At 34.8% G+C, this 27376-nt stretch overlaps 5 protein-coding genes across 7 annotated transcripts in view; 2 read left to right on the top strand and 3 right to left on the bottom strand.

Moving 5' to 3' along the window:
* LOC125826461 (60S ribosomal protein L13-1) overlaps positions 1 to 27376 on the top strand; it is a 196701-nt gene that overhangs the window by 94114 nt on the left and 75211 nt on the right. The gene's annotated exons all lie outside the window — the stretch shown is intronic.
* LOC125826362 (putative disease resistance protein RGA1) lies at positions 1745 to 5359 on the bottom strand. Its single transcript, XM_049505667.1, has 3 exons — positions 4933 to 5359; positions 3386 to 4299; positions 1745 to 3313 (listed from the first exon to the last, which is right to left on the bottom strand). The coding sequence occupies exons 1-3, from the start codon at positions 5357 to 5359 to the stop codon at positions 1745 to 1747; spliced, it is 2910 nt and encodes a 969-aa protein (XP_049361624.1).
* LOC125826450 (butanoate--CoA ligase AAE1-like) lies at positions 8021 to 9783 on the bottom strand. Its single transcript, XM_049505781.1, has 2 exons — positions 9577 to 9783; positions 8021 to 9475 (listed from the first exon to the last, which is right to left on the bottom strand). The coding sequence occupies exons 1-2, from the start codon at positions 9781 to 9783 to the stop codon at positions 8021 to 8023; spliced, it is 1662 nt and encodes a 553-aa protein (XP_049361738.1).
* On the top strand, positions 14083 to 16035 carry LOC125826455 (uncharacterized). The gene is made up of 2 exons (XM_049505788.1): positions 14083 to 14211; positions 14383 to 16035. The coding sequence occupies exons 1-2, from the start codon at positions 14115 to 14117 to the stop codon at positions 15960 to 15962; spliced, it is 1677 nt and encodes a 558-aa protein (XP_049361745.1). The 5' UTR covers positions 14083 to 14114; the 3' UTR covers positions 15963 to 16035.
* LOC125826465 (ubiquitin-fold modifier 1) lies at positions 16248 to 24787 on the bottom strand. The gene is made up of 4 exons (XM_049505802.1): positions 24632 to 24787; positions 24441 to 24538; positions 17105 to 17137; positions 16248 to 16484 (listed from the first exon to the last, which is right to left on the bottom strand). The coding sequence occupies exons 1-4, from the start codon at positions 24715 to 24717 to the stop codon at positions 16405 to 16407; spliced, it is 297 nt and encodes a 98-aa protein (XP_049361759.1). The 5' UTR covers positions 24718 to 24787; the 3' UTR covers positions 16248 to 16404.

Below are 27376 nucleotides of genomic sequence, written 5' to 3'. Positions count from 1 at the left end.
CCATATCGTTTCAATAAGTTATGATTATGATTATATATGTGTCAATATCATAATGATTCATGCATCGAATCAAAATGTTAAAGATAAAAAGTTGGTGTGATATATGTTTATATGGGCACTTTAACTTATGAAAATATTTTATTATTGCTCTATAGTACGAGTCTCATAATGTGCTCTTGTAATATAATGAGAAGAAGGGGATTATTTTTATGTTAACAAAGTCACTATAGCATCCCATTCATCATTTGGCCATACAATCTCAAAATCAGATTCTCCACTAGCTAAAAACGACTCATTCTCCGAAACCAAACTCCAATTATTATTCGGGCTGGATAACTCACTCTCTGTATCAGAGATCAGAAACAAAATTTATTATGATTAACTCATAAATTATGGTGGTAAAGAAGATAAAGAAACTAATAGTGATAAGAATGTTACTCCTCCATTCCTTTGTATAGTTTACTTTTCAATTGTTGAATAATATGAACTTTGACTATATTTTAACATGTATTTTTTATTAATTATTATATGGATATGGATTCTTCTATAATTTATATATAATTATTTTCGTATAATTTTTAAATATATAATTTTTTTAAAAATATTAATTTAATTTAAAAGTTACTCAAAAATTGACCATCACACGTTACAATAGGAAATGAGGGAATATAAAAAGTCAAACATGAGATAAGATTACGAATAAATTTTTAATCATTTAAAAATATTAATTTAATTTAAAAGTTACTCAAAAATTGACCATCACACGTTACAATAGGAAATGAGGGAATATAAAAAGTCAAACATGAGATAAGATTACGAATAAATTTTTAATCATTAATCCGTCTTGCTATCAATATCCTAATTCATATCAAACATGAGATTTTACTGGGGGAAAAAGGCTAATATTATTTTCAAACTATCAGAAAATAAATTAGTCTTACCCTTCCTTTGTTTTTTGTATCGGATAGATCCTCGTTGTTGATTTGTTAATTTACTTTTACAATTCAAAAGTAACAAATTTCACGTTTAATTAAAACATATACTCTAAAAAAAATTACAAATTTCATATTTGATTAAAACATATACTCAAAAATAAACTATTTTCGGTGAGGGAATCCTCCCTTATTGCTTTAATTGTTTTGTGTCATGACCAAATTTTTTAATATCAATTTATTAATCTATTAAAAAGCTGATGAAACTAATATACGCATATCATGTGTTTGTACCTAACCTTTCAATTGTGTGTTGGTTTAGGTTTAACTCACTGAACTCTTCTTCCTTACTAGCTAGCTTGAATATTATTGTTTCACGGGAATCACCTATAACTGACAACAACCCGAGCATGATCGATATGTTAACAGAATTGAACCCGACTCGATGAACATGGGCTTTGGATCGTGTAAATACTCGAGAGGAGGTGAACCTACATGACATCAAATGCGCTCTGCAAGTCCTAGCGGACCAACAAAAGTCCTTAATGGACCATGTCTTCTGAGCTCACTAGAAATACCTGCTTCATAAGGGCTTTTCAAGAAATAGTCTTTTCAAAGTACACGGTGCAGGACACTTTTGATCAAGTTAGAATGTAACAGAAACCAGGGGAAACATTAGATGTAGTGCATATTAATATAACAGCAGCAAGTACAGAGAAATGGGTTTCACATCATAAGTAATACTTAATACAAACAGGAATGGTCTGTGTGGGAGAATCACAAACAAAAAACCCAAGAAACTATTATAAATACTAATAGTTACGAATATGCAGATTAGGAATGTGAGAAATTTTGTGCCAGTCTTCTCCTATTCCCTTCTCACACCTCTTTTCCACTTCTGGACATCCCTCAACTGTTAAACTTGTGAGGGCTGTTAGGTGCTGCAATCCCTCGGGTAAATATTTTAACATCTCACAGTACTGGAGAGATAACTCTGTGAGTGAAGTTAAACCTTCCAGCCCTTCCTCGGGGAGACTCTCTAGTGCACCACAACATTCAATTTTCAGACTCTTCAAAGCATTGAGAGTAGCCAAGCTGGTAGGCAGCTTTTTGAGATTTTTGAACTCAGAGATAGTCAAGTCTTTGAGATTTGCAAGGTTTTTGAACATCTCTTCTGGGAGTGAAGTAGCTTCTTCGTTATCGCTAATGTAGAGGGAAGTAAGATCCCTAAGATTAGATATGGACCTGAAACCTGTTGCATCTGCCTCTCGCGCGATTTCCAATTTTTTGACAGAAGAAAGGGTAGGGATAACAAACACAGGGCACTGCTCAATCTCCACCTCTTCAAGCACAGGGAATTGCTCTTCTCCTTCTTTTTTCAGCAATCCTTTCAGATTACGGAATTTGGCTACAGTAAGTTTTCTCAGAGATGGAAACCTTATTCTTGTGGGGAATCCAGAATCAACATCAATAACCTCTTCTTCAACATACTCCACCTCCGCAGACCCCTTGTGTAACACTAGACTTTCTAGACAAGGCAGCTCACCAAAGGGTGGTAAGAAAGAGCAGTTTTCACATCCTCTAATTGTAATAGAGACAACATTTCTCAAAACTGAGTGATTCATCCACTCTGGGAGACGGAATCCTCTGAAGCCAATGATTTCTAAAGATTTCAGATTGGGATGTGGTTTGAGGGCTTCAAGCACTTTAACTTCTTCTGATTCATCTCTATGTGGTTCATCATCATCCCAACTCATGCTTAAAGAATGCAGATTCATTTTTCCAGATAAGTTGGCTTCTTTTGCCTCCGTATCCTTCTTCACTCTCTCAAGATGTGTGATTGCAACTGAGCCATAGAGATTCAGATTTCGTAGTTCACCAAGTTGACAACTTTTTCTCTTGCCAATGACAAAGCAATCTAGAGTCCTAAGGCATGTCAAAGATCCTATCCATGGTGGCATAGAAATCAAATCATAGCAGTTATCAAGTAAAAGATTTTGGAGACTACCAAGTTTACTTGTTTTTTTAGGCAAACAACAAAGTAAGGTGCAATATTGTAGATCAAGAGTCTGCAGATTTTGAAGCTTGCATAACTGCTTTGGAAGTCTATGAATTGGATTGCCAGACAAGTTTAGGTATCTTAAATGCACCAGATCTCCAATGGAAGATGGTAACTTCTCAAGTTCTGAGTAACTTAGATTAAGCACTCTTAACGAGACAAACTGTTCCAAGCTGAGTGAATGAGAGTAAGGAGACACCACTTTAGCGAAACCAATGGACATCATATGTGTATAACTTTTTACATTTATTTCGCGGATATTGCTGCTTGATGTGTTCGCCGAAAACAGAGATGTAGCCAAATCATGGATGAGATCATGCATCTTGAAATAAGTTTTACCCGATTCAACATCAATCTCTTGGAAGAAAGACCTCAAGTATAATTCTTTCCATACTTCATTACCCACATTCTCTAGCTCCAAGTTTCCTTTTGATAAAAGAAAACCATGTGCCATCCAGATAGCGATTAGATTTTCCTTTACCATTTCTGTGTCCTTTGGAAACACCGCACAATACACAAAGCATTGTCTCAAATCAAGTGGAAGATGATGATAACTCAGTCTCAGGGCAGGCAGAATAGAACTTTCATCTTGAGGCAAATTCCAAATCTCGCTATCTCTCACATGTTCCCATTCTCTTTCCTCTCTCTTGAAGCGCAAAATACCTCCAAGAGTCTTGGCTGCAAGAGGCACACCACCACATTTTTTCACAATCTCCTTTCCGATAGTCACAAGGTTAGGATTTATTTCTTCTTGGTGTCCAAATGCACGTTGCATGAACAACAACCAACAATCTTCTTGAGACATATTTGACAATTCATATGGTTGCAAAGTTCCCATAATTGATCCAACCTTTTCAAGACGAGTAGTGGTTAGAACAGAAGCACCACTTGCTCCAACCTTCAAGACTGCTCTTAAATTATCCCACTTCTGTTGATCTTCATTCCAAACATCATCTAAGACAAGCAAGTATGTTTTTCCATTCAACAACTCTTGAAGCTTCTCCTGAAGTGAAGCCAAGTCCTCGATATCAAGAGAACTTCTTTCAATATTTCCTATAATTGTTTTCATCAACCTCTTCTCATCAAAATTATCTGAGACACAAACCCATATTTTGGGATGGAAATGCTCAGTAACTCTCTGATCATTGAAGACCATTTGGGCAAGAGTGGTCTTTCCTAGTCCCCCCATACCAAGTATTGGGAGGACTGAAAGTTGTTGGGCATTACTAACATTGTTTATCAGGATTTTCACTATCTCATCTTCCTCTTTGCCCCTTCCATAAACTTGTGGTTCAGTTAATATAGAGCCTGGTGCAAGCAATGTCCACATGAGAATATTGTTACATTCAAACTCATTAGGAGGCAGCAGAAAATAGAGAATATTTTTGTACAATATACTCCTGTATTATCAGAAATACTTTAAATATACCCATAATTATACTTTTGGTCCAAATATACCTCTGCCATTTGGCTCAAATTTGTCCTTAACCTTGATGGAAATTAAAGACACATGATAAGCACATAGTCAAATAATTCACCCACAATTATTTTTGCTGCTCCTCTGTATCAGATTTAAATTGGTAGCTTTATTAGAAGATGATATTGTCACTCTCTTCCATCTTAATAAGTTTCTGTTCCGTTTTCGTACTTTTATGGTTGTTATAATTTTCCATTATCCTACTTGATATTGTTTTTCTGAATTTGGTACTTTTAAAGAAAGAAATTAACAAGTAAGAAATCGGGTATTTAAAATTGGGGGTGGATAATTTGATTTTGAGCTTGACAAGTGTTCATTCGTCAAAATTAAGGATAAACTTGTGTCAAAGTACAATGGGAGAGATATATTTAGCTTAAAAGTATAAGTGATATATTTGACTCATTTCCAAATTTGATAATTGCCAAAAAAAAATGAATATAAACTAAGCTGTTTAAGATGAGCACCTGTTTCCCGTCTAGCAGCTTGTCTCTCTATAATCTTTTCTTGCAGATGAAAATTCCTTCTTTCCTCAGCAATTGCATCCAGTGTTTTCATCACTTGGTCCATCCTTTTCCCGACCTTGTGACGGAAAGGGATAGCCTTTGGATGATAACGGCCATATGCAGACTGGGAGAATAGTGTGGCTTTAGTTTTATATTCATCCAAGATGTCATCGACTTCATATGTAGCAACATTGAGTTTTTGCAACCAATTTTCAAGTGGCTTGTCGTTGAATTGCTTCTCCTGAGCATCTTCAAGGACGGATTGGATTGTAGAGAAGATGCTTGAGAGCTTTTGGAACTCATTTTGTAAACCAAAAAGCAATACAAGTTCCCCTTTGAGGAAAGAAGTGAGATTTTCTAGCACAACTTGAAGTAAAGCTTCAGCCATGGAATGAAATAGAAAGCTTGACTTGATGCAGGGGGCGTGGACTTGTAATAAAGACAAACTCTATAATTTCACATATGGAATCTCAATTATAGGCAGGGATCACAATGGGCCGGGGCGGCGGAGTGGGCTTAAAATTTTAAGTGGGGCGATTTGAAAATAGAAAATTTTATAATGTGGGCTACATTAAAGTCTTTGCGGGTTAAGGTTGAATCTGTCCCGCTCCATTGTCATCTCTAGTGATACTTTATTTATTATCATTGCAAAATTTGATATTAAGATTACTTTATAGAGAAAAATTAGTTTAAATATCTATTATTAGAATTTTAATTAAATTAATAGGTATATATTCAATTTTTTTCAATCAATTTACCTTCTTTTATTCTAATCATGCAAAATAATACATAAAATAATATATAAAATATAGAATAATAATATATAAACGTAAAATAAAATAGTTTTTTTTAATATAAAATTAAACTAAATCTTAAATCAAACTTATGAGATATGATAATTAATTAATAAGAGATATATCGGTAAATATGTGTATATGGAAGTGATATTTTGGTCTTGAAAAAAATATTTTTTTGCTACTGCTTCCCTTTTAAAGAATTTTTAGTTTCTTCCCAACAACAGAAAAACTACACTCCCATTTAAAAGCATTTTTACTGATTTGCCAAGCGCCTTAATTTTCAAAATAAATATCATTGACCTCTCAACAACAATGTCAAACAGGTTTTCAGAGTCAGACGTGCCTCACAGCTTCAAAAAAAAATTAGATAGAATATTCTATCATAACCCTAAAATTATGTAATCTAAAATCAAATTCCATGTAATTCCTCCCAAAGTCCTAACTACTTAACTGGCTAAAATGGATTTATTTAGGACCCGTTTGGCCATAGATTTTTCAAGTAATATTTGGGGGGAGGGGGGGGGGGGGGGGGGGATTTGGCAAATAGTGTTTGTTCCATATAATTTACCATTATTTGGTAAAAAAATTTGGCAAATAACCCAAATTCTCAAATACTAGAAAAAACTAGTATTTGGGCCAAATCTCATTATTTGGGAACTTTTAAAAATTCAAATTCTACACCAAATTTTTATTTTTTATAAAAACACCCTCTATAGTATTTATTTGCGTTGTATTACATAGTTTTTCACGTGAACACCAAAGCAGTGATGAAATATTCAATGAATACGAAAGTGATGATATGGTTGTTCATGAAAATGACGAACAATCGACTTAGGGTAATAAAGTCATGTGCTTTGTCTACTTTACAATGTATGGAATGATGTTTGTTGCACTCACTCCAAACTGCAACATTGCTCCAATGTCACGAACACTACTTATTATTTGTTGCAACGAAGATACAATGGACTTGTTGCGGAAGTCATGAATCTTGTTACGTCGACGTTTCTATATTGCTATGTAATACAAACATATGGTTAATTTTGATAGTTTTTAAAACTTATGGGTATAATCATATTTATTAAAAAAAGTAAAATATACTTCTCAAATATTATGGCCAAACACATAGTGAAATTTCACTCATATAATATTTATCAAAAATATTTGAAAATCTATGGTCAAACACTAGCTTAAAGTTTATAGTAGCTAATATTGGCCGCTAATTGAGTTGTTTTTTCATATGATTTTGATCCAATATCAAATCAAATAGATCAACTATAATTTGATTGACCATTTAAGAATTTACTCTTGAAGTTCCCCCAACAAGTTGACAGCTTACATTGCAAATGGAAACAAATAATTATAGCTAAACAAAAGCTATACTATTGAGTACTCTCTCCATTTCTTTATAATACTAACATGCTGTTTGGACATGATTTGAAATTATTGATTTACCATATCATTTTAATAAGTTATGATTATGATTATATGTGTGTCAATATCATAATGATTCATGCATCCAATCAAAATGTTAAAGATAAAAAGTTGGTGTATATGTTTATATGGGCACTTTAACTTGTGAAAATATTTTATTATTACTCTATAGTACGAGTCTCATAAATTCATAATGTGCTCCTTTAGTATAATGAGAAGAAGGAGATTATTTTTATTTTTATGTTAACAAAGTCACTACTCAACTTAAGGGATATCTTATCAAAGTTATAATGCATGTAAGTTGTAACCAATATATTTTATTTCCAAGTAATTGGAATTTCTATAACTGTTGTTCAAAACGTTCTCCCTGGTTATTACATTTGCACTTTTACCTTTTATTTTCTCCAAGTTTTTAACGGGAAGTGGCTAATTGATCGATAATCATCATTTTCATACCGAATCAACTGATATCTTAAATTAATGAATTAAAATAAGTTGAATCGTTAGATGTCAATATCCAACCAAACCGCCCGATAAACACCCCTAATAGTATACACAATGTTGTATAAAATTGTAAACAAAGGAGAAGTAATAAATGAAAGAACTCAAAGATGTATTAGAGAGAAACAGAGCTTTTTTATTATTATTACTAATATGTTATCTGACGATTATAATATTAAAGCATCCAATAGAGTAAATAATAATAACCCTTTTTCAAAAGGTTAAATTCCTCTATTGTTATGCTGCACTAGTCTTATTTATGTACTATGATTAAACTTATGTCTAAGCAAGCTCCATTTCCGCACCACAACTGATTATAGTTAGCTACCTTTCGAAACGCTTCCCATGGCTTTGACTCTCTCTCTCAGAACGAACTTTTGAGTCTTTCCGGTTGATGTTTTTGGCAAATCATCAAAAATAACCGTCCTAGGAGCCATGTATTGTGGCAAACGATCGCGACAATACTTGATGATCTCATCAGCACTGGCATTGCATCCATTCTTCAGTTTAACAAATGCACAAGGTGTTTCACCCCAGTGATCATCTGGTTTTCCCACTACAGCAGCTTCGAAAACAGATGGATGGCTAAAGATAACAGACTCCACTTCGATTGAACTAATGGTTTCTCCACCGGAGATAATGATGTCAATTGAACGATCCTTTACTTCTATGTAACCATCAGGATGTTTCACTGCTAAATCCCCGCTACGAAACCAGCCCCCTTTAAAAGCATTTTCTGTTGCTTTCATATCCTTAAAGTAACCATTCATTACTGTGTTTCCTCTAATCATCACCTCACCTATTGTTTTTGCATCTGAGGGTACATTCTTCATTGATTCAGAATCCTTTACGTCTACGTCCTCTAAGCCAAGATGGTGCACTCCTTGACGAGCGTGAAGATTAGCCTGCTCAACAGGGGACAGATAGTTCCACTCTGGTTTCCAAAAACAAACAGCTGCTGGACCATAAGCTTCTGTTTGACCATATCCATGAGTAACATTAAAATTAAGCTCTTTCATCTTAAGTAGAGCTTGAGGAGGAGGCGCAGCACCACCTGTCATAACATTTACTGTCCTTGGGAGTGGTTTTTGAACACTTTGTGGCGCGTTTATTATCATGTTCAGAATCGTAGGTGCACCACCCATGTGAGTCACTTGGTGCTGACTTATGTTGTCGAAAATCCCTTTTTCGTTCACATTTCTCATACAAATATTTGTACCACCCTGTGCTGCTACAGTCCAAGTAAGACACCATCCACTGCAATGAAACATTGGAACAGTCCATAAAAACACAGGCATCGAAGCCATTTCAGTGAGAAGAGCTGCAGCCAGAGAATTAAGATATGCCCCTCTATGACTATACACAACCCCTTTTGGCCTCGATGTTGTTCCTGACGTATAATTCACAGCAATAGCATCCCATTCATCATTTGGCCATACAATCTCAAAATCAGATTCTCCACTAGCTAAAAACGACTCATACTCCGAAACCAAACTCCAATTATTATTCGGGCTGGATAACTCACTCTCTGTATCAGAAATCAGAATTAGATGCGGCAACTTTACCCTTTCCTTTGATAGAATTTCTAATGCACCCTTAACAACATCAAGCAATTCGTAATCTACAAATATGATTTTCGCCTCTAACTCCTTAAGTAATACAGAGACCATATCTGAATCATAACGCGTATTAAGTGCACAGAGTACTGCCCCTGCCATTGGTACTCCAAAGTGTAGCTCATACAATGCAGGAATATTTGGAGCCAAGGCAGCAACCTGCTCACAAATTTTGTGTATTACAACATTAAAAAATTTAATAAAACATTCATACTAACAACTAAGAAACCATTAAAGTGAATTGAACGATAAACACATACCACGTCCCCACGAGAAATTCCTAGGTGTGTGAGAGCAGAAACAAGTCGGATACACCTTTCGCGAGTTTCTCTCCAGGTATATCTCACATTTCCATGAACAATAGAGAGCCTATCACCATAAACTTTTGCTGATCTTTCTAAGAAGCTAATTGGACTCAATGGCACAAAGTTTGCTGAGCATTTCACTGTACCCTCCATTTTTTTCATATAAGTGATGGATTTGTTTATGTTGGAAGATCAAGTGAGGAAGTATGGTTCTATAAATAGTGCTACTATTAGGAGAAATATTTAATGGTTCCAACTATTTAATTTATTTATTATCCAAAAAAACAGAACAGAGGTCAAATGGTTGGAAAATTAGTAGCTAAGTTATGTTGATGGAAAAAAAATATTTATTGTGATTAACTTTTTTCCTTTTCTGGTACATGATTAGAGGATGTTATTGGGTTTTAAAAGGTGTGAATGAAATATGAAGAGTTGTGACTTTCATGAAAAGTTGCGACTTTTATGAAGAGTTGTGACTTTAATGAAAAGTTGCGATTTTTATGAAGAGTTGTGACTTTTATGAAAAGTTGCGACTAAAGGTTGTGACCTTTTTCGAAGGGTTGTAACTTTTCCAAAGAGTTGTGATCTTTCTGATAATATACAATAAGCATATGTTCACACTATCATTTTATGTTATTGATTGTTGTTTTTGCATACATACTTTAAAATTTTGTTGTTTGTGTTTCCGCAAAATTATTGTTATAAGTATTTGTTAGTACAAATTAAATAACAGGTGTTTGGGTTGAACTATTTTAACTAGTTTTTGACTTAAAAGTTTTTTTTAAAAAAAAATTGAAGGTTGTTGAAGATCACAATTAATATATATCTAATTAATCTTGTATTATCCATTAATTGATCCATTAGCAGTTGGTAGTCAGTCAGTGAGTTCACAATTAATTATATCTAATTAATTAATCTTGTATTGGAGTTAATAAGTTAATTGATCCATTACTTAGTTGATAGTTAGTCAGTAGTCTGTAAGTCAGTTAGTTGGTGACTGTTGAAATAAATTAGGAAAAAAAAAGGTTAAAATAAATTATCATAAATAAATTAGTTTTACCCTTCATTTGTTTTTTTATCAGATAGATCCTTGTCGTCATTTCCTTCTATAGTTTTAATTGCTTAATCATGATCAGAAATCTTATTGTCGATTTCATTAATCTACTAAAAAGTGGATAAAAATTAATTATATACACATGTTTTGTACCAAACTACTAGATGTATGTTACGTATTTATATATAGACATTCAATATTAGCGATTATTAATTATGTAATATTTCATTAAATTATTTACCTATTATAAATTATTAAATATAAACATAGACTGCAATAAGTATTTATCCTAAAAAGTGCAAATAAAATTTGCTATGGCAAATGCAGTCCAACATTGGAGCTTACTTGGTCATACTTTATCTATTGTCGTTGCAAAATACATGCATATTGAAATTTTTAAAATTGATTTTAATTTATTTTTTTTAATGATAAATAGTTTTTTTTTAAAATTATATGTTGTATTATTAAATAAAGGGGAACTTATAATAGAAGCTAATTATTTAGATACACTCTAGTTTGTAATATTTCATATCTTACCATATTTTGGTGCGTCTAGATACATTCAGATGTGTCTACATACATGTATCTCCGGATACATGGGTCAAAATTAAGTGTAATTTGTTCTAGATACATTGTATTCAAGTATATTCGCATGTATCTGGGACACAACAAATATCGTTCGCCTCTCTCCCTCTCCCATGTATCTGGTATCTCAAATACATGTGAATCACGCTAGATACTTACATGTTCATGTATCTAGTATGTATCTAGTGTGATTCGCATGTATCTGAGATACATACGAATCTCGCTCGCTTCCCTCCTCATCTCGCTCGCTTCTCTCCCTATTTTAATGTGTTCGGTAGCAAATTACATGTATCTAAGTGTATCTTCCTCGATCAATATATGGTTGAAACTCTTAATTAGTAGTAAGTTACGTAATGTTTTAGAAGTATATATATATATATATATATGACATGAACTATGTCTAATTATGTAGTTTTTCCTTAAACAAAAACCATGGTCCATGACAAAAAAAAATAGATTCAGCCCAACAAAAGCCCAATCAGAAGAAATAAAGCAAAGACAATAAACTAAAATAGAGCATATTGAAATTATTTTTAGAAGTAATTTTAAAACTTTTGTCCTTCACTTTCTCTGGAGGCACAAAGTGTATGGTTTATAGGTAGCATAATGCTACTCTTGAGTCTTTTGATATGTGGTATAACGATAACAATCTTGAGATAGAAATTAAAAATTAAAATTTTTTAATATTTAATTTGAAATATTAATTAATTTAAAAATTATTTTATCTTACTTTTTATTTCATATAAAAGGTGGAGATATAATAATTTCATGAGATTTTCTTGCTGCCGGCCAAATAGCCCCCTTATTTTTTTCCCAAGTACTTAGGGGCCGTTTCGTAGATGGTTAGAGTTATGCAGGTATTAATAATGTGGGATTAGTTATGCGTGAATCTATATATTATTAGATGCATGTATTAGCTATATAGTGATTAGGTATTCATGTATTAACTATTTCACTTTCTATCATGCATAAAATAATAAATAGAATGCAATTTGCTCAGTGAAACACACTTTATGTATCTTGAATAACACCTCTCTTCATCCAAATAAACTAGAAAATGCTGGACACAAATTCCACTTTATACCACTATTGCAAGTTGCAATCAAACAATTGTCGAGGGAATGTTGGAAACGATCTCTCTATCTTCACTCGGTAGTAATAAATTGGAGTTATTTTTTACTTTTTGTGAGTTATTTAGAGTGAAAAAAAGTGAAAACACTTTATTGTTATTTTTCAAATTCTTGAAAATTTTAGAATTTAACTTCAAGTTAAATTTCAAAATTTTGGCCAAACGTGTTATTCCAAAGTTCAACTTCAAAAAGATCTTATTATTTTCTTCTGCTAGAACTATTGTACTAGCTACATCTGTATAATTGTAATCACTTAAGCCTATAATACATAAGTCAACCTACTCATATTTATTGTTGTCCTACTTATTAGACAATAGCAAGTATTTCAAGTTTTTAACTAATAAGTAACTGAAATATGATTACTTTTATCATTTTAGCTTGCTCTTTTCTTTTCTTTTAATTTTGTTTGACTCTAACAGATAAGTTCTTAACAATATAAGTATATGTTATTTCATGCACAACAAGCACTAATATTTTTAAAAAAAACTTGAAATCTCTTATTATTAATTTTAGGTCACTAATTTTATTGAACTGCTCGGTGGAGATGACTTGGACGTGCGGGAGGTGGGAAGCGGGGTGTGAGCACAGTCAGATGAGTTAGGTTCCTTTCACTAATATATATATACATGTCGGAGCCACCCTTTACCAAGGGGTGTCAAGTGACACTCCTTCATCGGAAAATTACATTGTATATAGAGGTCAATTTTGGTTTAATAATATATATACATGTATTGACACCTCTTGACACAAGTTGAAGGTTTGATCTAGTGATTAAGGGGTTGCGGCAATTCCTTGAGGTCACGTGTTATGAGACCCTTTGCATGGGGTTCGGGGTGAATTTACCCGTTAAAAATGAGTCACGTTAACATGTGGTCCTTCGTAAAGTTATCATACATTTGATTAGATGCTTAGTTAGCTATTGAGGATTAGGAATCAATCCTCGCTTAATACATCTTTTTCTTTTTATTTTCTTAGTGGTGCAATACTCGTGTTCTAAAAGTTCTAGAATCGCCTCTACTGATGATAGGGTGGGTATACGTGAGTGATTGTTCTTTGTACGTTGCATATTTTCCACCACTCACAGTTAATTAACTTTGACAAATTTCATTTGTCGGTCACCTATATGCATCATACATGTGTTTTGCATGTTGTTGCTACATGGAAATTGGTTGTAAGTACTTTAAACAGTGGTGGAGTCAGAATTTTACATGAAATATAAGTTTGATCTTACATAAATAATATTTTTTTGTCGATGAACCCTCCTGTCCCCACTTGGCTTCGCCCCTATTCAAAGTAACCAGTAAGTTACATCAAATCGAAGGATTGATTTGATTATATTTAATTTTGAAGAAAGAAATTGAATCAAACCCAAAAAAAAATGAGCTAGGTAACAATTGAAGTTTAGACAAGAGAAAAGATAATAGAATTCTTCAAAACTTAGCACTTTTGCAAATAAAGCTCAGACATGAACAAAAAAAAGTATTTTGTTGCTTGAATAATATATAGAAGTATTAATCTCTTTAGTGATAAGCAAGCAAACAAGACTTGTTCTACTCAATAACTTGATGGGACCTGTAAATTAATTGCCTACATTGGTCTACAATTCTCAACCACCTCAAAATTGGAATATGCTTTTTTTTTTTTTGTCATATATTTACTTGTTTTGGATATGTTTCTAATCTATCCTAAGTTACAATTCACCAAAAAAAAAAAAAAAAAATCTCATGGGAAATTGTATTCCTTCTCTACACAAAGAAATCAAATATTTGCCCATTGATACAATTTTCAAGCTTCCATCTCCATTGCCCAATTGGCCACCAGGTTTGAAATTTCACTTTCTTAATTATCGCTAAATTGCTAGTAACTAACGATTTTTTAAAATAATTTGTAGCTAATTCGTTGCTAGTTAGATGAATAGTGACAAATTTTACTGTTTAGCTACAAAATCTGTCTATCGCCATAAGTTTATTGATGTTAAAGGTCTAATGACAGGAACAGGAGATTTTGGAAGTGGATATATTGATTTAGGAGGGCTAAAAGTTTGCCAAATTGTGACATTTAACAAAGTTTGGGCTATTGATAAAGGAGGACTAGAGAATCTTGGAGCAACATTTTACGAGCCTTCACCAATTCCAGATGGATTTTCTATGTTTGGATGTTATTGCCAACCAAACAATAAACCCCTTTTTGGTTGGGTACTTGTAGGGAAAGACAATGTTGGTGAAATCCTAAAGAATCCAATTGATTACACACTTGTTTGGAGTAGTGAATCCTCAAAATTCAAGAACACAAATACCAATGATCATGGCTATATTTGGCAACCAATTCCACCTGAGGGTTACAAGGCATTAGGCCATGTTGTCACAACTTCACCTGAAAAACCTGCCTTAGACAAAATCCAATGTGTTCGATCCGATCTAACAGATGATTTAGAGGTTGAGAGTTGGGTATGGGGTCAAGGTACAACCAGTAAGGTGAATGGTATCAATGTTCATAGTGTGAGACCTCGAGAAAGAGGCGTAAAAGCACAAGGGGTTAGTGTAGGCACATTCTTAGCTAGGATCACAAGTGATAAAGATGATGAGTCTAACAAAACCTTATCCCTTGCTTGTTTAAAGAATAATAAGTTTGATACCTTTTCTTCTATGCCTAACCTTAGCCAAATTCAAGCATTATTTGAACAATACTCTCCAATTATATACTTTCACCCTAAAGAAAAGTACCTACCTTCCTCTGTCAATTGGTATTTTGCTAATGGTGCTTTGCTATACCAAAAAGGTCAAGAATCAAATCCTAGTACCATTGAACCAAATGGCTCAAATCTTCCACAAGATGGTCCAAATGATGGTGCTTATTGGCTAGACTTGCCAATTGATGAGAAGGACAAAGAGAAAGCTATTAAAGGAGATTTACTAAACTCTGAGGTTTATCTCCACATTAAGCCAACGTTAGGGGCAACTTTCACAGACATAGCTGTGTGGATTTTCTATCCATTCAATGGACCTGGTACAGCTAAACTTGGCCTAGTTGATGTACCCTTTGGTAAAATAGGCGAACACGTAGGTGATTGGGAACATGTAACACTTAGGATCAGCAATTTCAATGGAGTGTTGTACAAAGTTTACGTCTCGCAACATAGTGGAGGGACATGGCTTGATGCACCACAAGTTGAATTTCAAAATGGTAGTAACAAAGTTGTGGTCTATTCTTCACTAAATGGACATGCCATTTACCATAAACCAGGCTTAGTTTTACAAGGGGGTGGAGATATTGGGATAAGAAATGATACAGCTAAGAGTAACTTGGTTTTGGACTGTGGGAAGAATTATTCAATAGTTGCTGCTGAAAATCTTGAAATAATCGCGCCAGCATGGCTAAATTATACAAGAGAATGGGGACCAAAGTTAAGTTATACACTTGGGGATGAAGTTAAGAAAATTGAGAGCTCATTGAAAGGGAACTTGAAAGGTGCATTTGAGAAATTGGTGAAAGTATTGCCAAATGAAGTTTATGGAGAAGAAGGGCCTACTGGTCCCAAGATGAAAGGTAATTGGAATGGGGATGAAGTGTGACTTGTCAAAAGAAATAGAATTGAAGCCTTCATGCAAGTCTATTTTGTAATTCAAAAATCTCTCTATGTAATTAATCTCTCCTTTTTATTTGAACTCATAAGATTGCTATTACATAACATCTAATCACCAGCATATAGATTATTTTGCTCACCAACCATTCAGATACCAAATGGCAAAAGAAGAAAAAGTTTCCAAACAATGCATTAGAAACTTACTAAGTACTTGGAAACTGGACAAATTCTTTAGCCAAAAGAAAATTGCAGAAATCGGAAAAGGAAGGCTAGATAAAAGCAATAGCATAACCATTTTATTTGAATCTGATATTCAAACTATACTCAGAATTACAACATTAAAAGATGAGGACATCTAAACATAATGTGCTACTCGTTTGGGAAAGGATATTTCCCCAAGACGTAGGTAGATGAAATATAGAGCTAAACATTCAGAATGAGATCCACGAAGCACCAACCCTATCCCGAGGAATTAGGCGCAGTTCAGACCCATGTTTAAGAAAGACGTTACCTGAAATGACATTCAAGTTGAAACAAGTTCAAAAACAGATAATCTAGGAAGAAAAAATTCAGAACTCAATAAGTTATATAATCACATCAGTGTAAACGAAAAAACTATCACACCCAACTATGGCTGAAGAGAGACAGATAAATCCATAATGAAAAGACACCAACAGTTTCTCCACAGATTCTTAAAATGCTCCAAACCAAAAGAAAAGATAGAGAGAGACGCGCAACAATTTTATTCTTCCATTTCTAGACAAAAATTATCACAGTTCCTTGAGCTCCATGCAACTACTCTTTCTCCAGTAATAGGCAGTGAAATTCACAAAGACAGAAAAAAGAATAAAAAGGAAAAGCCTGTATATAAATTTGCATTCTTACTTATTTCATCCAAAAACTAATAAGGTAAGCTTAAAGATAGACCCGATTTTCTTTAAACAAGACACTAATCCTTGAAAATTTCTTGGATCTTAATGCAATAAAATTTTATCAGACACAGAAATATATATTTTAAAACTTCCATTCCAGATATTATTATCATCCACAAAACAAATAAGCCATTAATTTAGCAGGAAAAAAAATATACACGAGGTAACTACAAAATATTCCTGTGAAGTGTGACATTACCTGCACTTTGTTGAGGATTAATTCCCACACCATCTGCAACAAGACAAAAGAACGAAAAAAATTATAATTAGAAAAGGAAACATGCAATAATAGGAAGCATATTGTTTTTACTCCTTTTTTCCATTGAAATTGAAGACCTAGAATATAAGAGCACTGGAAAGGACTCGAAGATACTACTTTTTTGGTACCAAATAGGAAACCCACATTTACATTGCCGATCCCAAACATCACTTTTCTTAACAGGAAATATTACAACAATTTCCTTTCAGACATAAAATCCACAAAAATTATCTGAGAATTTAAGATTCACCGGAACCAACCTTGACCTATGAGAAACTGACGACAACTACATGTCATTTTCATTCATAAGTTCGAAAAAAGGTTTGATAAGAAGGATTACACCACATCAACTTAATTCAGAGTTCTCTTGAGTGTCACCTTCCTTGACTAATTTGTTTGTCTACACATAATCCATAGGAAAAAAAAATTGTAGTTAAATAACTATAACTAAGAGAAAGAGAGCACCTAGAAGTGCAATGCAAAATTTACCAAAAATATCTGCCCGCAGGACAAAAACCACCATTCATGACTCATGAGACAAAATAGCAGACCCAAGACCACCTAAAATCCCAATACCCCAAACCTCATTGATGATGAATTCTCACATTACAAAATTTAATTTTTGAATTTAACATCATTCAAATTAGCAAATGGAGTAAGAAATGAGTAGTTAAGATTAAATGCTCCCAGGCACTTTTACCAAGGTAAAATACTAGTGGTCCCTTCTGGACCCCTAGGAACCCCTTTCCCGGCGATCTTCCATCGCCGGATCTTCCTCCAACCCTTTTCATTCCTATCTTTCTTTCTTTGCTCCAACCATGGGGGACGATACCATCTATTTTGCAGTAGGATTCAAATCTTTCGATATTACCAGAGGAGTTTCCAGGGCGGAAACTTGGTACGACTGAGTAGAACGAGGTCGTAAGATGATGACCAGAATGAGTATTAGCCAGAAGACAATGGAGTGGTTAGTTTTCGCTCTCAAGGAAGCATCGAAGGGACAGGGAATCTCAGTAAGCAGATGGAAGTATCGAGACCAGTTCGCGGAGGTCTTTTGCTCAAGGAATTACAACAAATCGGGTCGTTATGTTAGCATCCTTAAGTTGCAAGGTAAAAGAAGAGCAGTCATTTTTATACCTGAGTGGTCTTTTAATTCTGGTTGGCTGGATATAGCCACCAAAATAACGAGATTCATAAATGTTAAAGCACATAAGGCAGTTAAGATGATGCACAGAGAAACTGAGGAGGGTCTTTCATATTCGGATACTGTCAGAAATAATAAATGGGCTACAAGAGAAATGAATGGTGCCAAGATCCAACAAAGAGGGAAAAAACTCGTTATTACAGATGCTACAACAACAAACCAAAACGAGATTCTAGCAAAAAGCGTGATTGGTAGTCTCCCAGAGGAGGTGTCAGAGACTCCTCTTTCAGAGATTAGACGATGGGCGGCAAGCACATGGAAACACAAGCATGGCATCAACATCTACGATTTGGGCCATAACCGGTTCCTCTTCGAGTTTCCTAACAAGACAGCGGCGGACCATATTGTTAGAGGAGAGTGGTTCTGGAAATCCCACAAATTCATCATGCAATGGTGGTCGCCGACATCAACCTCTTCTCACAACAGGTTGGACCAGGTTTGGATCAGAGTAGTAGGGTTGCCTCTCCAACTTTGGTCACAAAAAGTTTTCCGCGAAATCGGAAACTTATGTGGTGGCTGGATCAGAACGGAGGAAGAAACAGAACTGCGAAACCATCTTAAATGGGCCAGGATGAAGGTGAGAGGGGACGGCGACTCAGTCCCGAAGTCAGTTGAACTAGTCCATGAAGGTTTAACCTTCAAAGTTCCAATCTGGGTAGAGATGCCGGTGAAAGTGGTCGCCGATAGTCGCAGCAAAATTCCCCTAAATACCCAGCGGTCTGATGAAGGGACTGTTGGTATTCAAGATGAAAGCCTTTTAGGCTTTACAGAGGTGACAGGGCACGTGGGCTCGTCTTTCGATCCTGAGATTTTGAATTGGCCAGCTGTCTCGGCGCGTGTCAAGGCACGAGTGGCTGAGGTCCCACTTCCCACCACATCAAATAAGTCTGATGTTGTAGTTAAAAAGAAAAATTTGGGCCCAGATTTGCTGGCCCAATTCGTTTCAACTGGGCTAGTGAGTAAGCCCTGCTCTTTTTTAATTGACCCAATCTCAGCCGAACTTGAGGCTAATAATTCCAACCTCTACATTACGCTGAACTGCGGAGAAGGGGAAGAGGCAGAACAGGATCGAGAGGAAACTGGAAAAGAAGATGACTTTCATGAAGACAGCAGAGAAGAGGAAGCGAGGGTAACTGAAAACCCCCAAACCCTAGAAGACAGTGCCATGCAAGTTTCTGCTATGTTGAGAAGTGAAGATAACATCTCCGGGTTGACAACAATTGTAGATGCAGTACCTCTGAATCAACATAGCCCAGGGGAAGGGGAGGATCCGGATTTCGATATTCCTATATGGATCCATCAGAACATCATCAAATTTGCCAAAGAATTTGGTGTCGACATCAAGGGGTGCAAAGAGGAAGCAACAAGTTTATTCATGAAAATTGACAACATGAGACAAAAAAATTTGAACAAGGAAGAAAAGACAGGAGAATGACCCCGGCAGCAAAGGGAGCCAAAGAATTGAAGAGTCTCGAGTGCGGAAGTAATTTCAGAAGCAATGGTACAAGGAGCAGGGGGGGTTACAAAATTAATGTTGATCAATGACAGTCTCCATAGTATCATGGAATGTGAGGGGCCTGAATCAGGCAAGCAAGAGGTGTATCATCAAAAATTTAATTCACGAATGGAAAGCTGATGTTTATTGCTTTCAAGAGACCAAAATTCAAGGAGATATCAAGAATTTGGTTAAAGATTTGTGGGCAAACAGAGGGGTCAGATTTTGTCAGCTGGAAGCTAGTGGGACAAGGGGAGGTATTTTAATTCTATGGGATGAGAAAGTTTGGACAGGAGAAGTAAGTAGTCTGGGGGCCTATTCCCTAACCTGTAAGTTCACAGGGAAGAACCGCGACTTCACTTGGTGTCTTACAGGCATCTATGCTCCTAACAACAGAGTAGAAAGGGAAGAAGTATGTTGGGAGTTAGGCTCAGCCAGAGGACTTTTTGATGGGCCTTGGGTAGTATGTGGGGACTTTAACACTGTCAGATTCCCTTCAGAAAAGAGAAACTGCTCTAGATTCACAAGAGCAATGTATGATCTGTCTGATTTCATTGAGGATATGAGTCTTCAAGATCCACATTTGATAGGGAGCAAATACACTTGGAGGAAAGGGGAGAGTCACGATGTTGCTGCCAGGCTTGATAGGTTCTTATTTTCTGAAGAATGGAATGAGGAATTCAAGAACATTAAGCAGACAACCTTACACAAGGTGACCTCTGATCACACACCCATTTTGCTCCAAAGTGGGAACTGGGAACCTAGAAGATCTTATTTCAAATTTGAAAATTGGTGGCTGCAAACAAAAGGGTTTCTGGATAGAGTTAAGATGTGGTGGAACTCTATAGTCTGTGAAGGGAGGCCAGATTTTATCTTAGCTTTCAAATTGAGAGCCTTAAAAGATAAATTGAAGGAATGGGCAAAGACCTCCAATGGGAATTTAGCAATGCAGAAACAGAACATCCTTGCGAAGCTGGCAGAATTGGAGGAATTCAGGATCAAAGAGTATTAACAGAAGATGAGACACTCTCAAAGGCAGAACTCCTTGTAGATTTTGAAACCATAGCTAAATGTGAGGAAATAGCTTGGAGGCAAAGATCAAGGGTCAACTGGCAGAAACAGGGTGACAACAACACCAAGTTTTTCCACAGATCAGCAAATGCCCATAGAAGATATAACAATATTGATGAACTAATGGTGGATGGGGAAGCAACCAAAAATCCAGAAGTTATAACGAAGGAGATTGAGAAGTTCTATCAAAGATTATATACTGAAACTGAGACATGGAGGCCAGCTGGAGGATGCAGGGAAGACCGCAGAGTCTCTATTGAAGACAATCAAATGCTTCAAAAGGAATTTGAGGAACAGGAGATATGGGAATGTGTGAAACTTTGTGCTGGAGACAAAGCTCCTGGCCCTGATGGATATACCATGGCTTCCTATATCCATTGCTGGGAAGTAATAAAGGGGGAAGTAATTAGTACCATCATGAATTTTCATGAAAGATGTTTTTTTGAGAAAAGTTTCAACTCTACCTATGTGGCTTTGATTCCTAAAAAGATGGGTGCTAAAGAGCTCACACATTTCAGACCCATCAGTTTGATCAGCAGTGTTTACAAGATCATCTCTAAGGTGCTTACAGAGAGGCTAAAAAAGGTTATTCACAAATTGGTGGACACTCAACAACTGGCTTTCATCAAAGGAAGGCAAATAATGGATGTCATCCTCATGGCAAATGAACTAGTGGACTCTAGAGTCAGAAGCAATATATCGGGGATTCTATGCAAGCTAGATATACAAAAGGCTTATGACCACCTCAATTGGAACTTTTTGCTGGAGGCCCTCTCCAAAAGAGGATTTGGAGGCAGATGGATAAGATGGATGAAGTTTTGCATAAGCACAGTCAATTTCTCTGTCCTTATCAATGGCTCCCCTACCGGTTTCTTCTCCTCACAGAGAGGCCTAAGGCAAGGAGATCCATTATCTCCTTTTCTCTTCATCATTGCCATGGAAAGTCTTAATGATATGTTGAAAATTGCTCAAGAAAATAGCTGGTTGAAGGGATTCAAAGCCTCACACAGGGAAGGCTCAAACTTGGAGATTACCCATTTGCAGTACGCTGATGATACATTGATCTTTTGTGAGGCTAGTAAGAACCAACTCATTATTCTCAGGGTCATTTTTGTTCTTTTTGAAGCAATCTCAGGATTACACATCAACTGGAATAAGAGCTTCCTATATCCAGTTAATGAGGTTCCTAACCTAACCTCAATGGCTAGGGTCCTTGGTGGTAGTATTGGGGAGCTACCAACTATATATCTGGGCATGCCTCTGGGTGATCAGAATAGGTCTATAGATATATGGAATGGGGTGGTAAAGAAGTGCGAGAAGAGGTTGGTGAACTGGAAAAGTCAATATCTCTCCTTAGGAGGAAGATTAACACTAATCAATAGTGTTTTGGACTCTATGCCTACCTATATGATGTCCCTTTTCCCTATCCCTGATGAGGTCATTGAGAGATTGGATGTTCTAAGAAGGAATTTTCTCTGGGAAGGGAACAGTGAAACCAAGAAATTCCACTTGGTAAAATGGGATGCACTAATTGGGAGTAAACAAAAAGGGGGTATGGGGGTCAGGAACTTAAATACTCAGAACCAATGTCTTATGATGAAATGGCTCTGGAGATTTGCTTCTAGTGAGTTAGCTCTCTAGAAAGAAGTAATCCAGTTGAAGTATGAAATGGCAGATCATTGGACCACCAGAATGGTCACTGATACCTATGGGATCAACCTTTGGAGGTCCATTAGAAACCTGTGGCCAAAGCTTAGAGAAAATTCCAGCATAAGAACAGAAGATGGCAGGAAGGTACTTTTCTGGGAAGACAAATGGTTAGATCAAGCCCCCCTAAGGGACACCTTCAATGATATTTACACCCTAAACCAACAACAAAGGGCCACCGTGGCCGAAGTCTGGTCAAATCAGGGATGGAATTTGAGCTTTAGAAGACCTTTTAATGACTGGGAGATTTTGAGGTTAGTTGAGTTCTTCAGCAAATTGGAGCAATTCAAAGGAACTTCAACTGACCAAGATAGATTGGAGTGGAAAGGCCACAGTAAAGGTAGTTTCAGTGTGAAAGGGGCCTATAAAAAATTTAATCCTTATGATAATCAGATTGAGGACTGGCCTTGGAAGCTTATATGGAAAGTCAAAATTCCTTATAAAGTTTCTTGCTTCACTTGGCTTGTGGCCAAACAAGTTGTTTTAACCCAAGAAAACCTCATGAAAAGGGGGATACATCTAAGTCCTAGGTGTTTTTTCTGTGAAGAAAAGGCTGAGACTGTAACCCACCTTTTTATACACTGCAGGATTACCCTTCAACTATGGGAAATGTTTCTTAGTAAGAAGGATCTGAACTGGGTAATGCCAAGGAAAATAGATCAGACTTTGAAGATCTGGAGCAGTTATGCTAACCTGTCAGACCATAAGGATAGGTGGAAAATTATACCAGCTTGCATCTGGTGGGCTGCTTGGACAGAAAGCAACCTCAGGTGCCATCAAAACAAGAGCAACAATATCCAGAAGATGAAGATGAAGTGCTTAGTTTTGTTTCATTTTTGGTGTAAACAAGAGTATAGGGAAGATCTAGAATCAAGTATGGATGTCTTAGGATCATTGTAAATTTTTGTTAAAAGGGTTGAAGATCTTCTAGATACTCCTCCTCAATTGTAATTAGGAAACCTGTAACTTGTTGTGGCAGGTTTCTATTTTTGTGGAAATAGAATACAAGTTGTTACCTTCTCAAAAAAAAAAAAAATTGAAGGCAGCTAATGCTATAAACCATCATTTGGTCCAGTTGATGGCACTTTTTCACAAATATTCTATAGGTTCCATAGTTGATGTTGTTTTTTGTTAGAATGTCTCGTACTGGGTGAAGGAATGGGTTATTGTCTTCTTATAGGACCTTAGATCAATATGAGTTGACTTTTGAGATTGAATAAGGCTCCATCTCCATTTCTTTTACAACCATACCAGTGCCAGATCCATCCCTATTCTTGGTTTACTTAGTGTTAGGACTTAGAACCCCATGTTATATGTCCACGCTCCAAATTTACAGCCGTGAACATATAGAAGGGTGTTGTTATAAAGCCTTTTCTTTTATAAGTCAAAATGTTTCGATAATAAACACCAAGTCAGTCTCCATTAGGCCTTTGGCAATCCTCACCTCATCAGCTAATTTATGGCGTAAAGTTAGGTCCCATTTCCATTTTCTTAGACTTGCTGGTCTCCTCATTCTAACTACTAAGTTTCGTTTCTTCCTGTACTTATATTATTATTATTGAAGTTCCACAAGATTTATCCTAAATGAAATCAAAAGTTCATAATTTTACTTGATCAATTAATCAACTCTGCCTCCTCAATCCCAATTTGGATCAACAGGTACATAATTTATTTTGCCTTTCCGGGAACAAACTCTGGGTTCTTCATGTAAAATCTCACGTATCCTAATCGAGCTAATCTAAAACTAATAAAAATAGAAAAATCCATAACTGAAAACGAAAGGAGAAGGAAAAGGATACCATTAGTTATGATGGCGCTTGTTTGGGGAGGGACTTTGAATTCCTCAGCCGCAAATTTGAGAACAGCGGTGAACGGAGCTGCCTCCGGAACGCTAAAACTGATCGAACAATAAATGCGAATTCAATTTTAAGTGAAAACACAAATCAAGCATCAATTTTATGAAGGGAAAAAAAAACCAGAGGATACGTACACTTTGAATGGCAATTTGGGATCAGAAGTTAGAGTGACTTTGAACGACACTTTTCCGCCGCCACCAGCACCACCGCCACTCGCCATTGTTCCTCTTGTTTCCGATACTGCGTCGGGAATTTTTCTGTGTTTGAAGAAGCCCAGAAATCACCTTTGATTTTTTGCTCTTAATTTTCAGTTTTGGGCCTTTTTCAGGCCCGAATTACAAGATGTGCTGTATTAGCCAATCAGAAGTGACCATGTAAGCATGGAATTAATATTGGGCCTCGTGTAAATTTCATGCATATATTGTCTTTGATACTGTGCTATAGGTCTTCATTGAATTTAATGGTATTTAAAATATTATATATTGTCAATATAGAAGTAAAATTTAACCTATATATAATATAAATTTTTAATGAAAGATAATAAGTTAGACATCTTGACACCATTGTAGCTCTGTCTTAGAAAACAAAAATGGATTTAAGTGCAATTAATAAAATTCTAGTGAATCTTTATACTATGGGTTTCATCAAGCTTGGTCTATACTTACTACTACTACACTAACACCTTGTTTGGATGGTTGTAACTCGCCAAACACATATACAACCCCTCTAACTTGCCCTCATTTTTTATTTTGGCACTTCAACTTAGCATTGTTCCATTTTAACCCTTAAACTCCATTTTTTATGTACCATTTTAACACGAAATACTATTTTTATGATTTCTTTATTTTTATATATATTGTTCAATTGCAACTTCTTATTTTAAATCGACATATGTCAGTTAATTTAGTTTAAAAAATTAAAAATTAACAAAAAATAATTCTTTTTAAAAAATAATTTCTTTTTAAGAGTTATAGGTATTTTTATGTGAAAAATAACCAACGAATTTGTGTTGGTTTTCTTTCTTAAAAATCACCGACAATCTAACAAATTAAAATCAGTTGAGTTTTAACATTTTTAGTAGTGTTATTAGAAATGAACAAGAGTCTTTTTTACTCGTATTGAATATGAGTTTTTTTATTCGTATTGATTTATATTAAAAATAAAAAAGTGAGTATTTGCGTTAAATTTAGATAGCCTAGATGACAAGAAATAATAAATAAGTAGTGTTATTTAATTTAATTGAATGTTTAAGAAAGAAAATCAAAGAACTTTCGTCAATTTACTTTCATGCAAAAATACAGAGAAATCTCAAAAAGTAATATTATTGTTTGAAAATTTTAATTGAATGTTTAATTTTTTTTACGAAAATTAACAGACGCACGTTTATTTTATTTTTAAAAAAATTGCAATTGAAGAACATAAATAAATAAAAAAATCATAAAAATTAGTATTAGTGTTTAAATGGTACAGAAAAAATGGAGTTTAAGGGTTAAAATAGAACAAGGCTAAGTTGGAGGGCCAAAATGAAAAATGAGGGCAAGTTTGAGGGGTTGTGTATGTGTTTGGCCTTGAATTTAATGGTGTTTAAAATATTATATATTATCAATATAAAAGTAAAATTTAACCTATATATAATATAAATTTTTAATGAAAGATAATAAGTTAGACATCTTGACACCATCATAGCTCTATCTTAGAAAACAAAAATGGATTTAAGTGCAATTAATAAAATTCTAGTGAATCTTTATACTATGGGTTTCATCAAGTTTGGTCTATACTTACTACTACTACACTAACACCTTGTTTGGATGGTTGTAACTCGTTGTAATGTATTGTATTATATTTTATTGTGTTGTGTTGTATTGTATTGTTAGTTTAAATATAGTGTTTGTTTCAATTGTTATTTAAATTTTATTGTATCGTATTGTTTAAATTCATCGTTAGGTAACAATAAAGACTCATGTTACATAACAATCGATTTTGTGTGACCGCGTCATTACCTAATATTTTCTTATCATTTCTTTACCCTATTTTTTCATAGTAATTCTACCTCAGTGATGGATCCAGGATTTGAATGTTATGAGTGCTCACTTTCTTTAACGTAAAGTTACTTTCCAATAAAGATTTCCTTCTAAAAACTTACTAGTATTTTTATAGTTTAGTTAGTAAATATAGAAAAGTGGAAAAATAATAAATTGAAAAAAAAAAAAGAGTAAGCAAATAGTAGTGGAAAGGTAAAAAAAAGAAGAGTAAAAATGTAAGAAAAAAAATTCAGTTTACCTCTTTTTTTTCAATTAAAAAAGGCGAAATGGTCTGATAGACCCTTGTACTTGTATGAGTTTGTATTATAGACCATTCTACTTGATCATTTGTTTATTGAACCTTTAAACTCAGTGAAACTAAGCATTTTAAACTCCTTTCACTGTGTGTGAACTTCAAACACTTGACAAAAATGACATATCATCATCCACATCACATTTTAAATGACATATCACTTATTATTATTTTTTATAAAAAAAATCTATTTTTCTTTGTTTTTCACTTCATTCCTCCTTCATCCCTTCACCTCTCTCCATTTTATTTTTTTTACATCAGAGATACCACCATAGCCTTTCATTCTCACTAGTATCATTACATTCGTAAATAACTAACAATTATCATTCGATTTTTTTCCGAAATTTCTTTCATTCACAACTTTTAATCGTATTTATTTTACCAACATTTACATCTACCACTTGAACCACCATAAATCTCTTTTCCCCATTGGTGTTAACGAATAGCCATTAAAATACATCAATATATACTCTAATATTTGTACACAATTTTACATAACATGTTTCACCTAATTTCACAAAGACATTCAACAATCACTTTTCATC

The sequence above is a fragment of the Solanum verrucosum genome, unplaced genomic scaffold, assembly GCF_900185275.1.
Source record: "Solanum verrucosum unplaced genomic scaffold, falcon-dt-bn FXZP01000060.1, whole genome shotgun sequence".
Lineage (NCBI taxonomy): Eukaryota > Viridiplantae > Streptophyta > Magnoliopsida > Solanales > Solanaceae > Solanum > Solanum verrucosum.
Note: the sequence above shows the minus strand (reverse complement) of the source record. Positions and strands in the feature narration are given on the sequence as shown.

Excerpts from the sequence above, each read along its gene's own strand:
- LOC125826362 (XM_049505667.1), bottom strand. The coding sequence starts at position 5,359 with ATGGCTGAAGCTTTACTTCAAGTTGTGCTAGAAAATCTCACTTCTTTC. Across the intron at positions 4,300-4,932 it reads AGCTGCTAGACGGGAAACAG|GCTCTATATTAACTGAACCA; the intron begins GTGCTCATCTTA and ends TGCTTGCACCAG. Across the intron at positions 3,314-3,385 it reads TAGAGAATGTGGGTAATGAA|ATGCATGATCTCATCCATGA; the intron begins GTATGGAAAGAA and ends ACTTATTTCAAG.
- LOC125826450 (XM_049505781.1), bottom strand. The coding sequence starts at position 9,783 with ATGAAAAAAATGGAGGGTACAGTGAAATGCTCAGCAAACTTTGTGCCA. Across the intron at positions 9,476-9,576 it reads GAATTTCTCGTGGGGACGTG|GTTGCTGCCTTGGCTCCAAA; the intron begins GTATGTGTTTAT and ends ATTTGTGAGCAG.
- LOC125826455 (XM_049505788.1), top strand. The coding sequence starts at position 14,115 with ATGGGAAATTGTATTCCTTCTCTACACAAAGAAATCAAATATTTGCCC. Across the intron at positions 14,212-14,382 it reads ATTGCCCAATTGGCCACCAG|GAACAGGAGATTTTGGAAGT; the intron begins GTTTGAAATTTC and ends GTCTAATGACAG.
- LOC125826465 (XM_049505802.1), bottom strand. The coding sequence starts at position 24,717 with ATGGCGAGTGGCGGTGGTGCTGGTGGCGGCGGAAAAGTGTCGTTCAAA. Across the intron at positions 24,539-24,631 it reads CCCAAATTGCCATTCAAAGT|TTTTAGCGTTCCGGAGGCAG; the intron begins GTACGTATCCTC and ends TTGTTCGATCAG. Across the intron at positions 16,485-17,104 it reads TAATCCTCAACAAAGTGCAG|GTAACGTCTTTCTTAAACAT; the intron begins GTAATGTCACAC and ends ATGTCATTTCAG.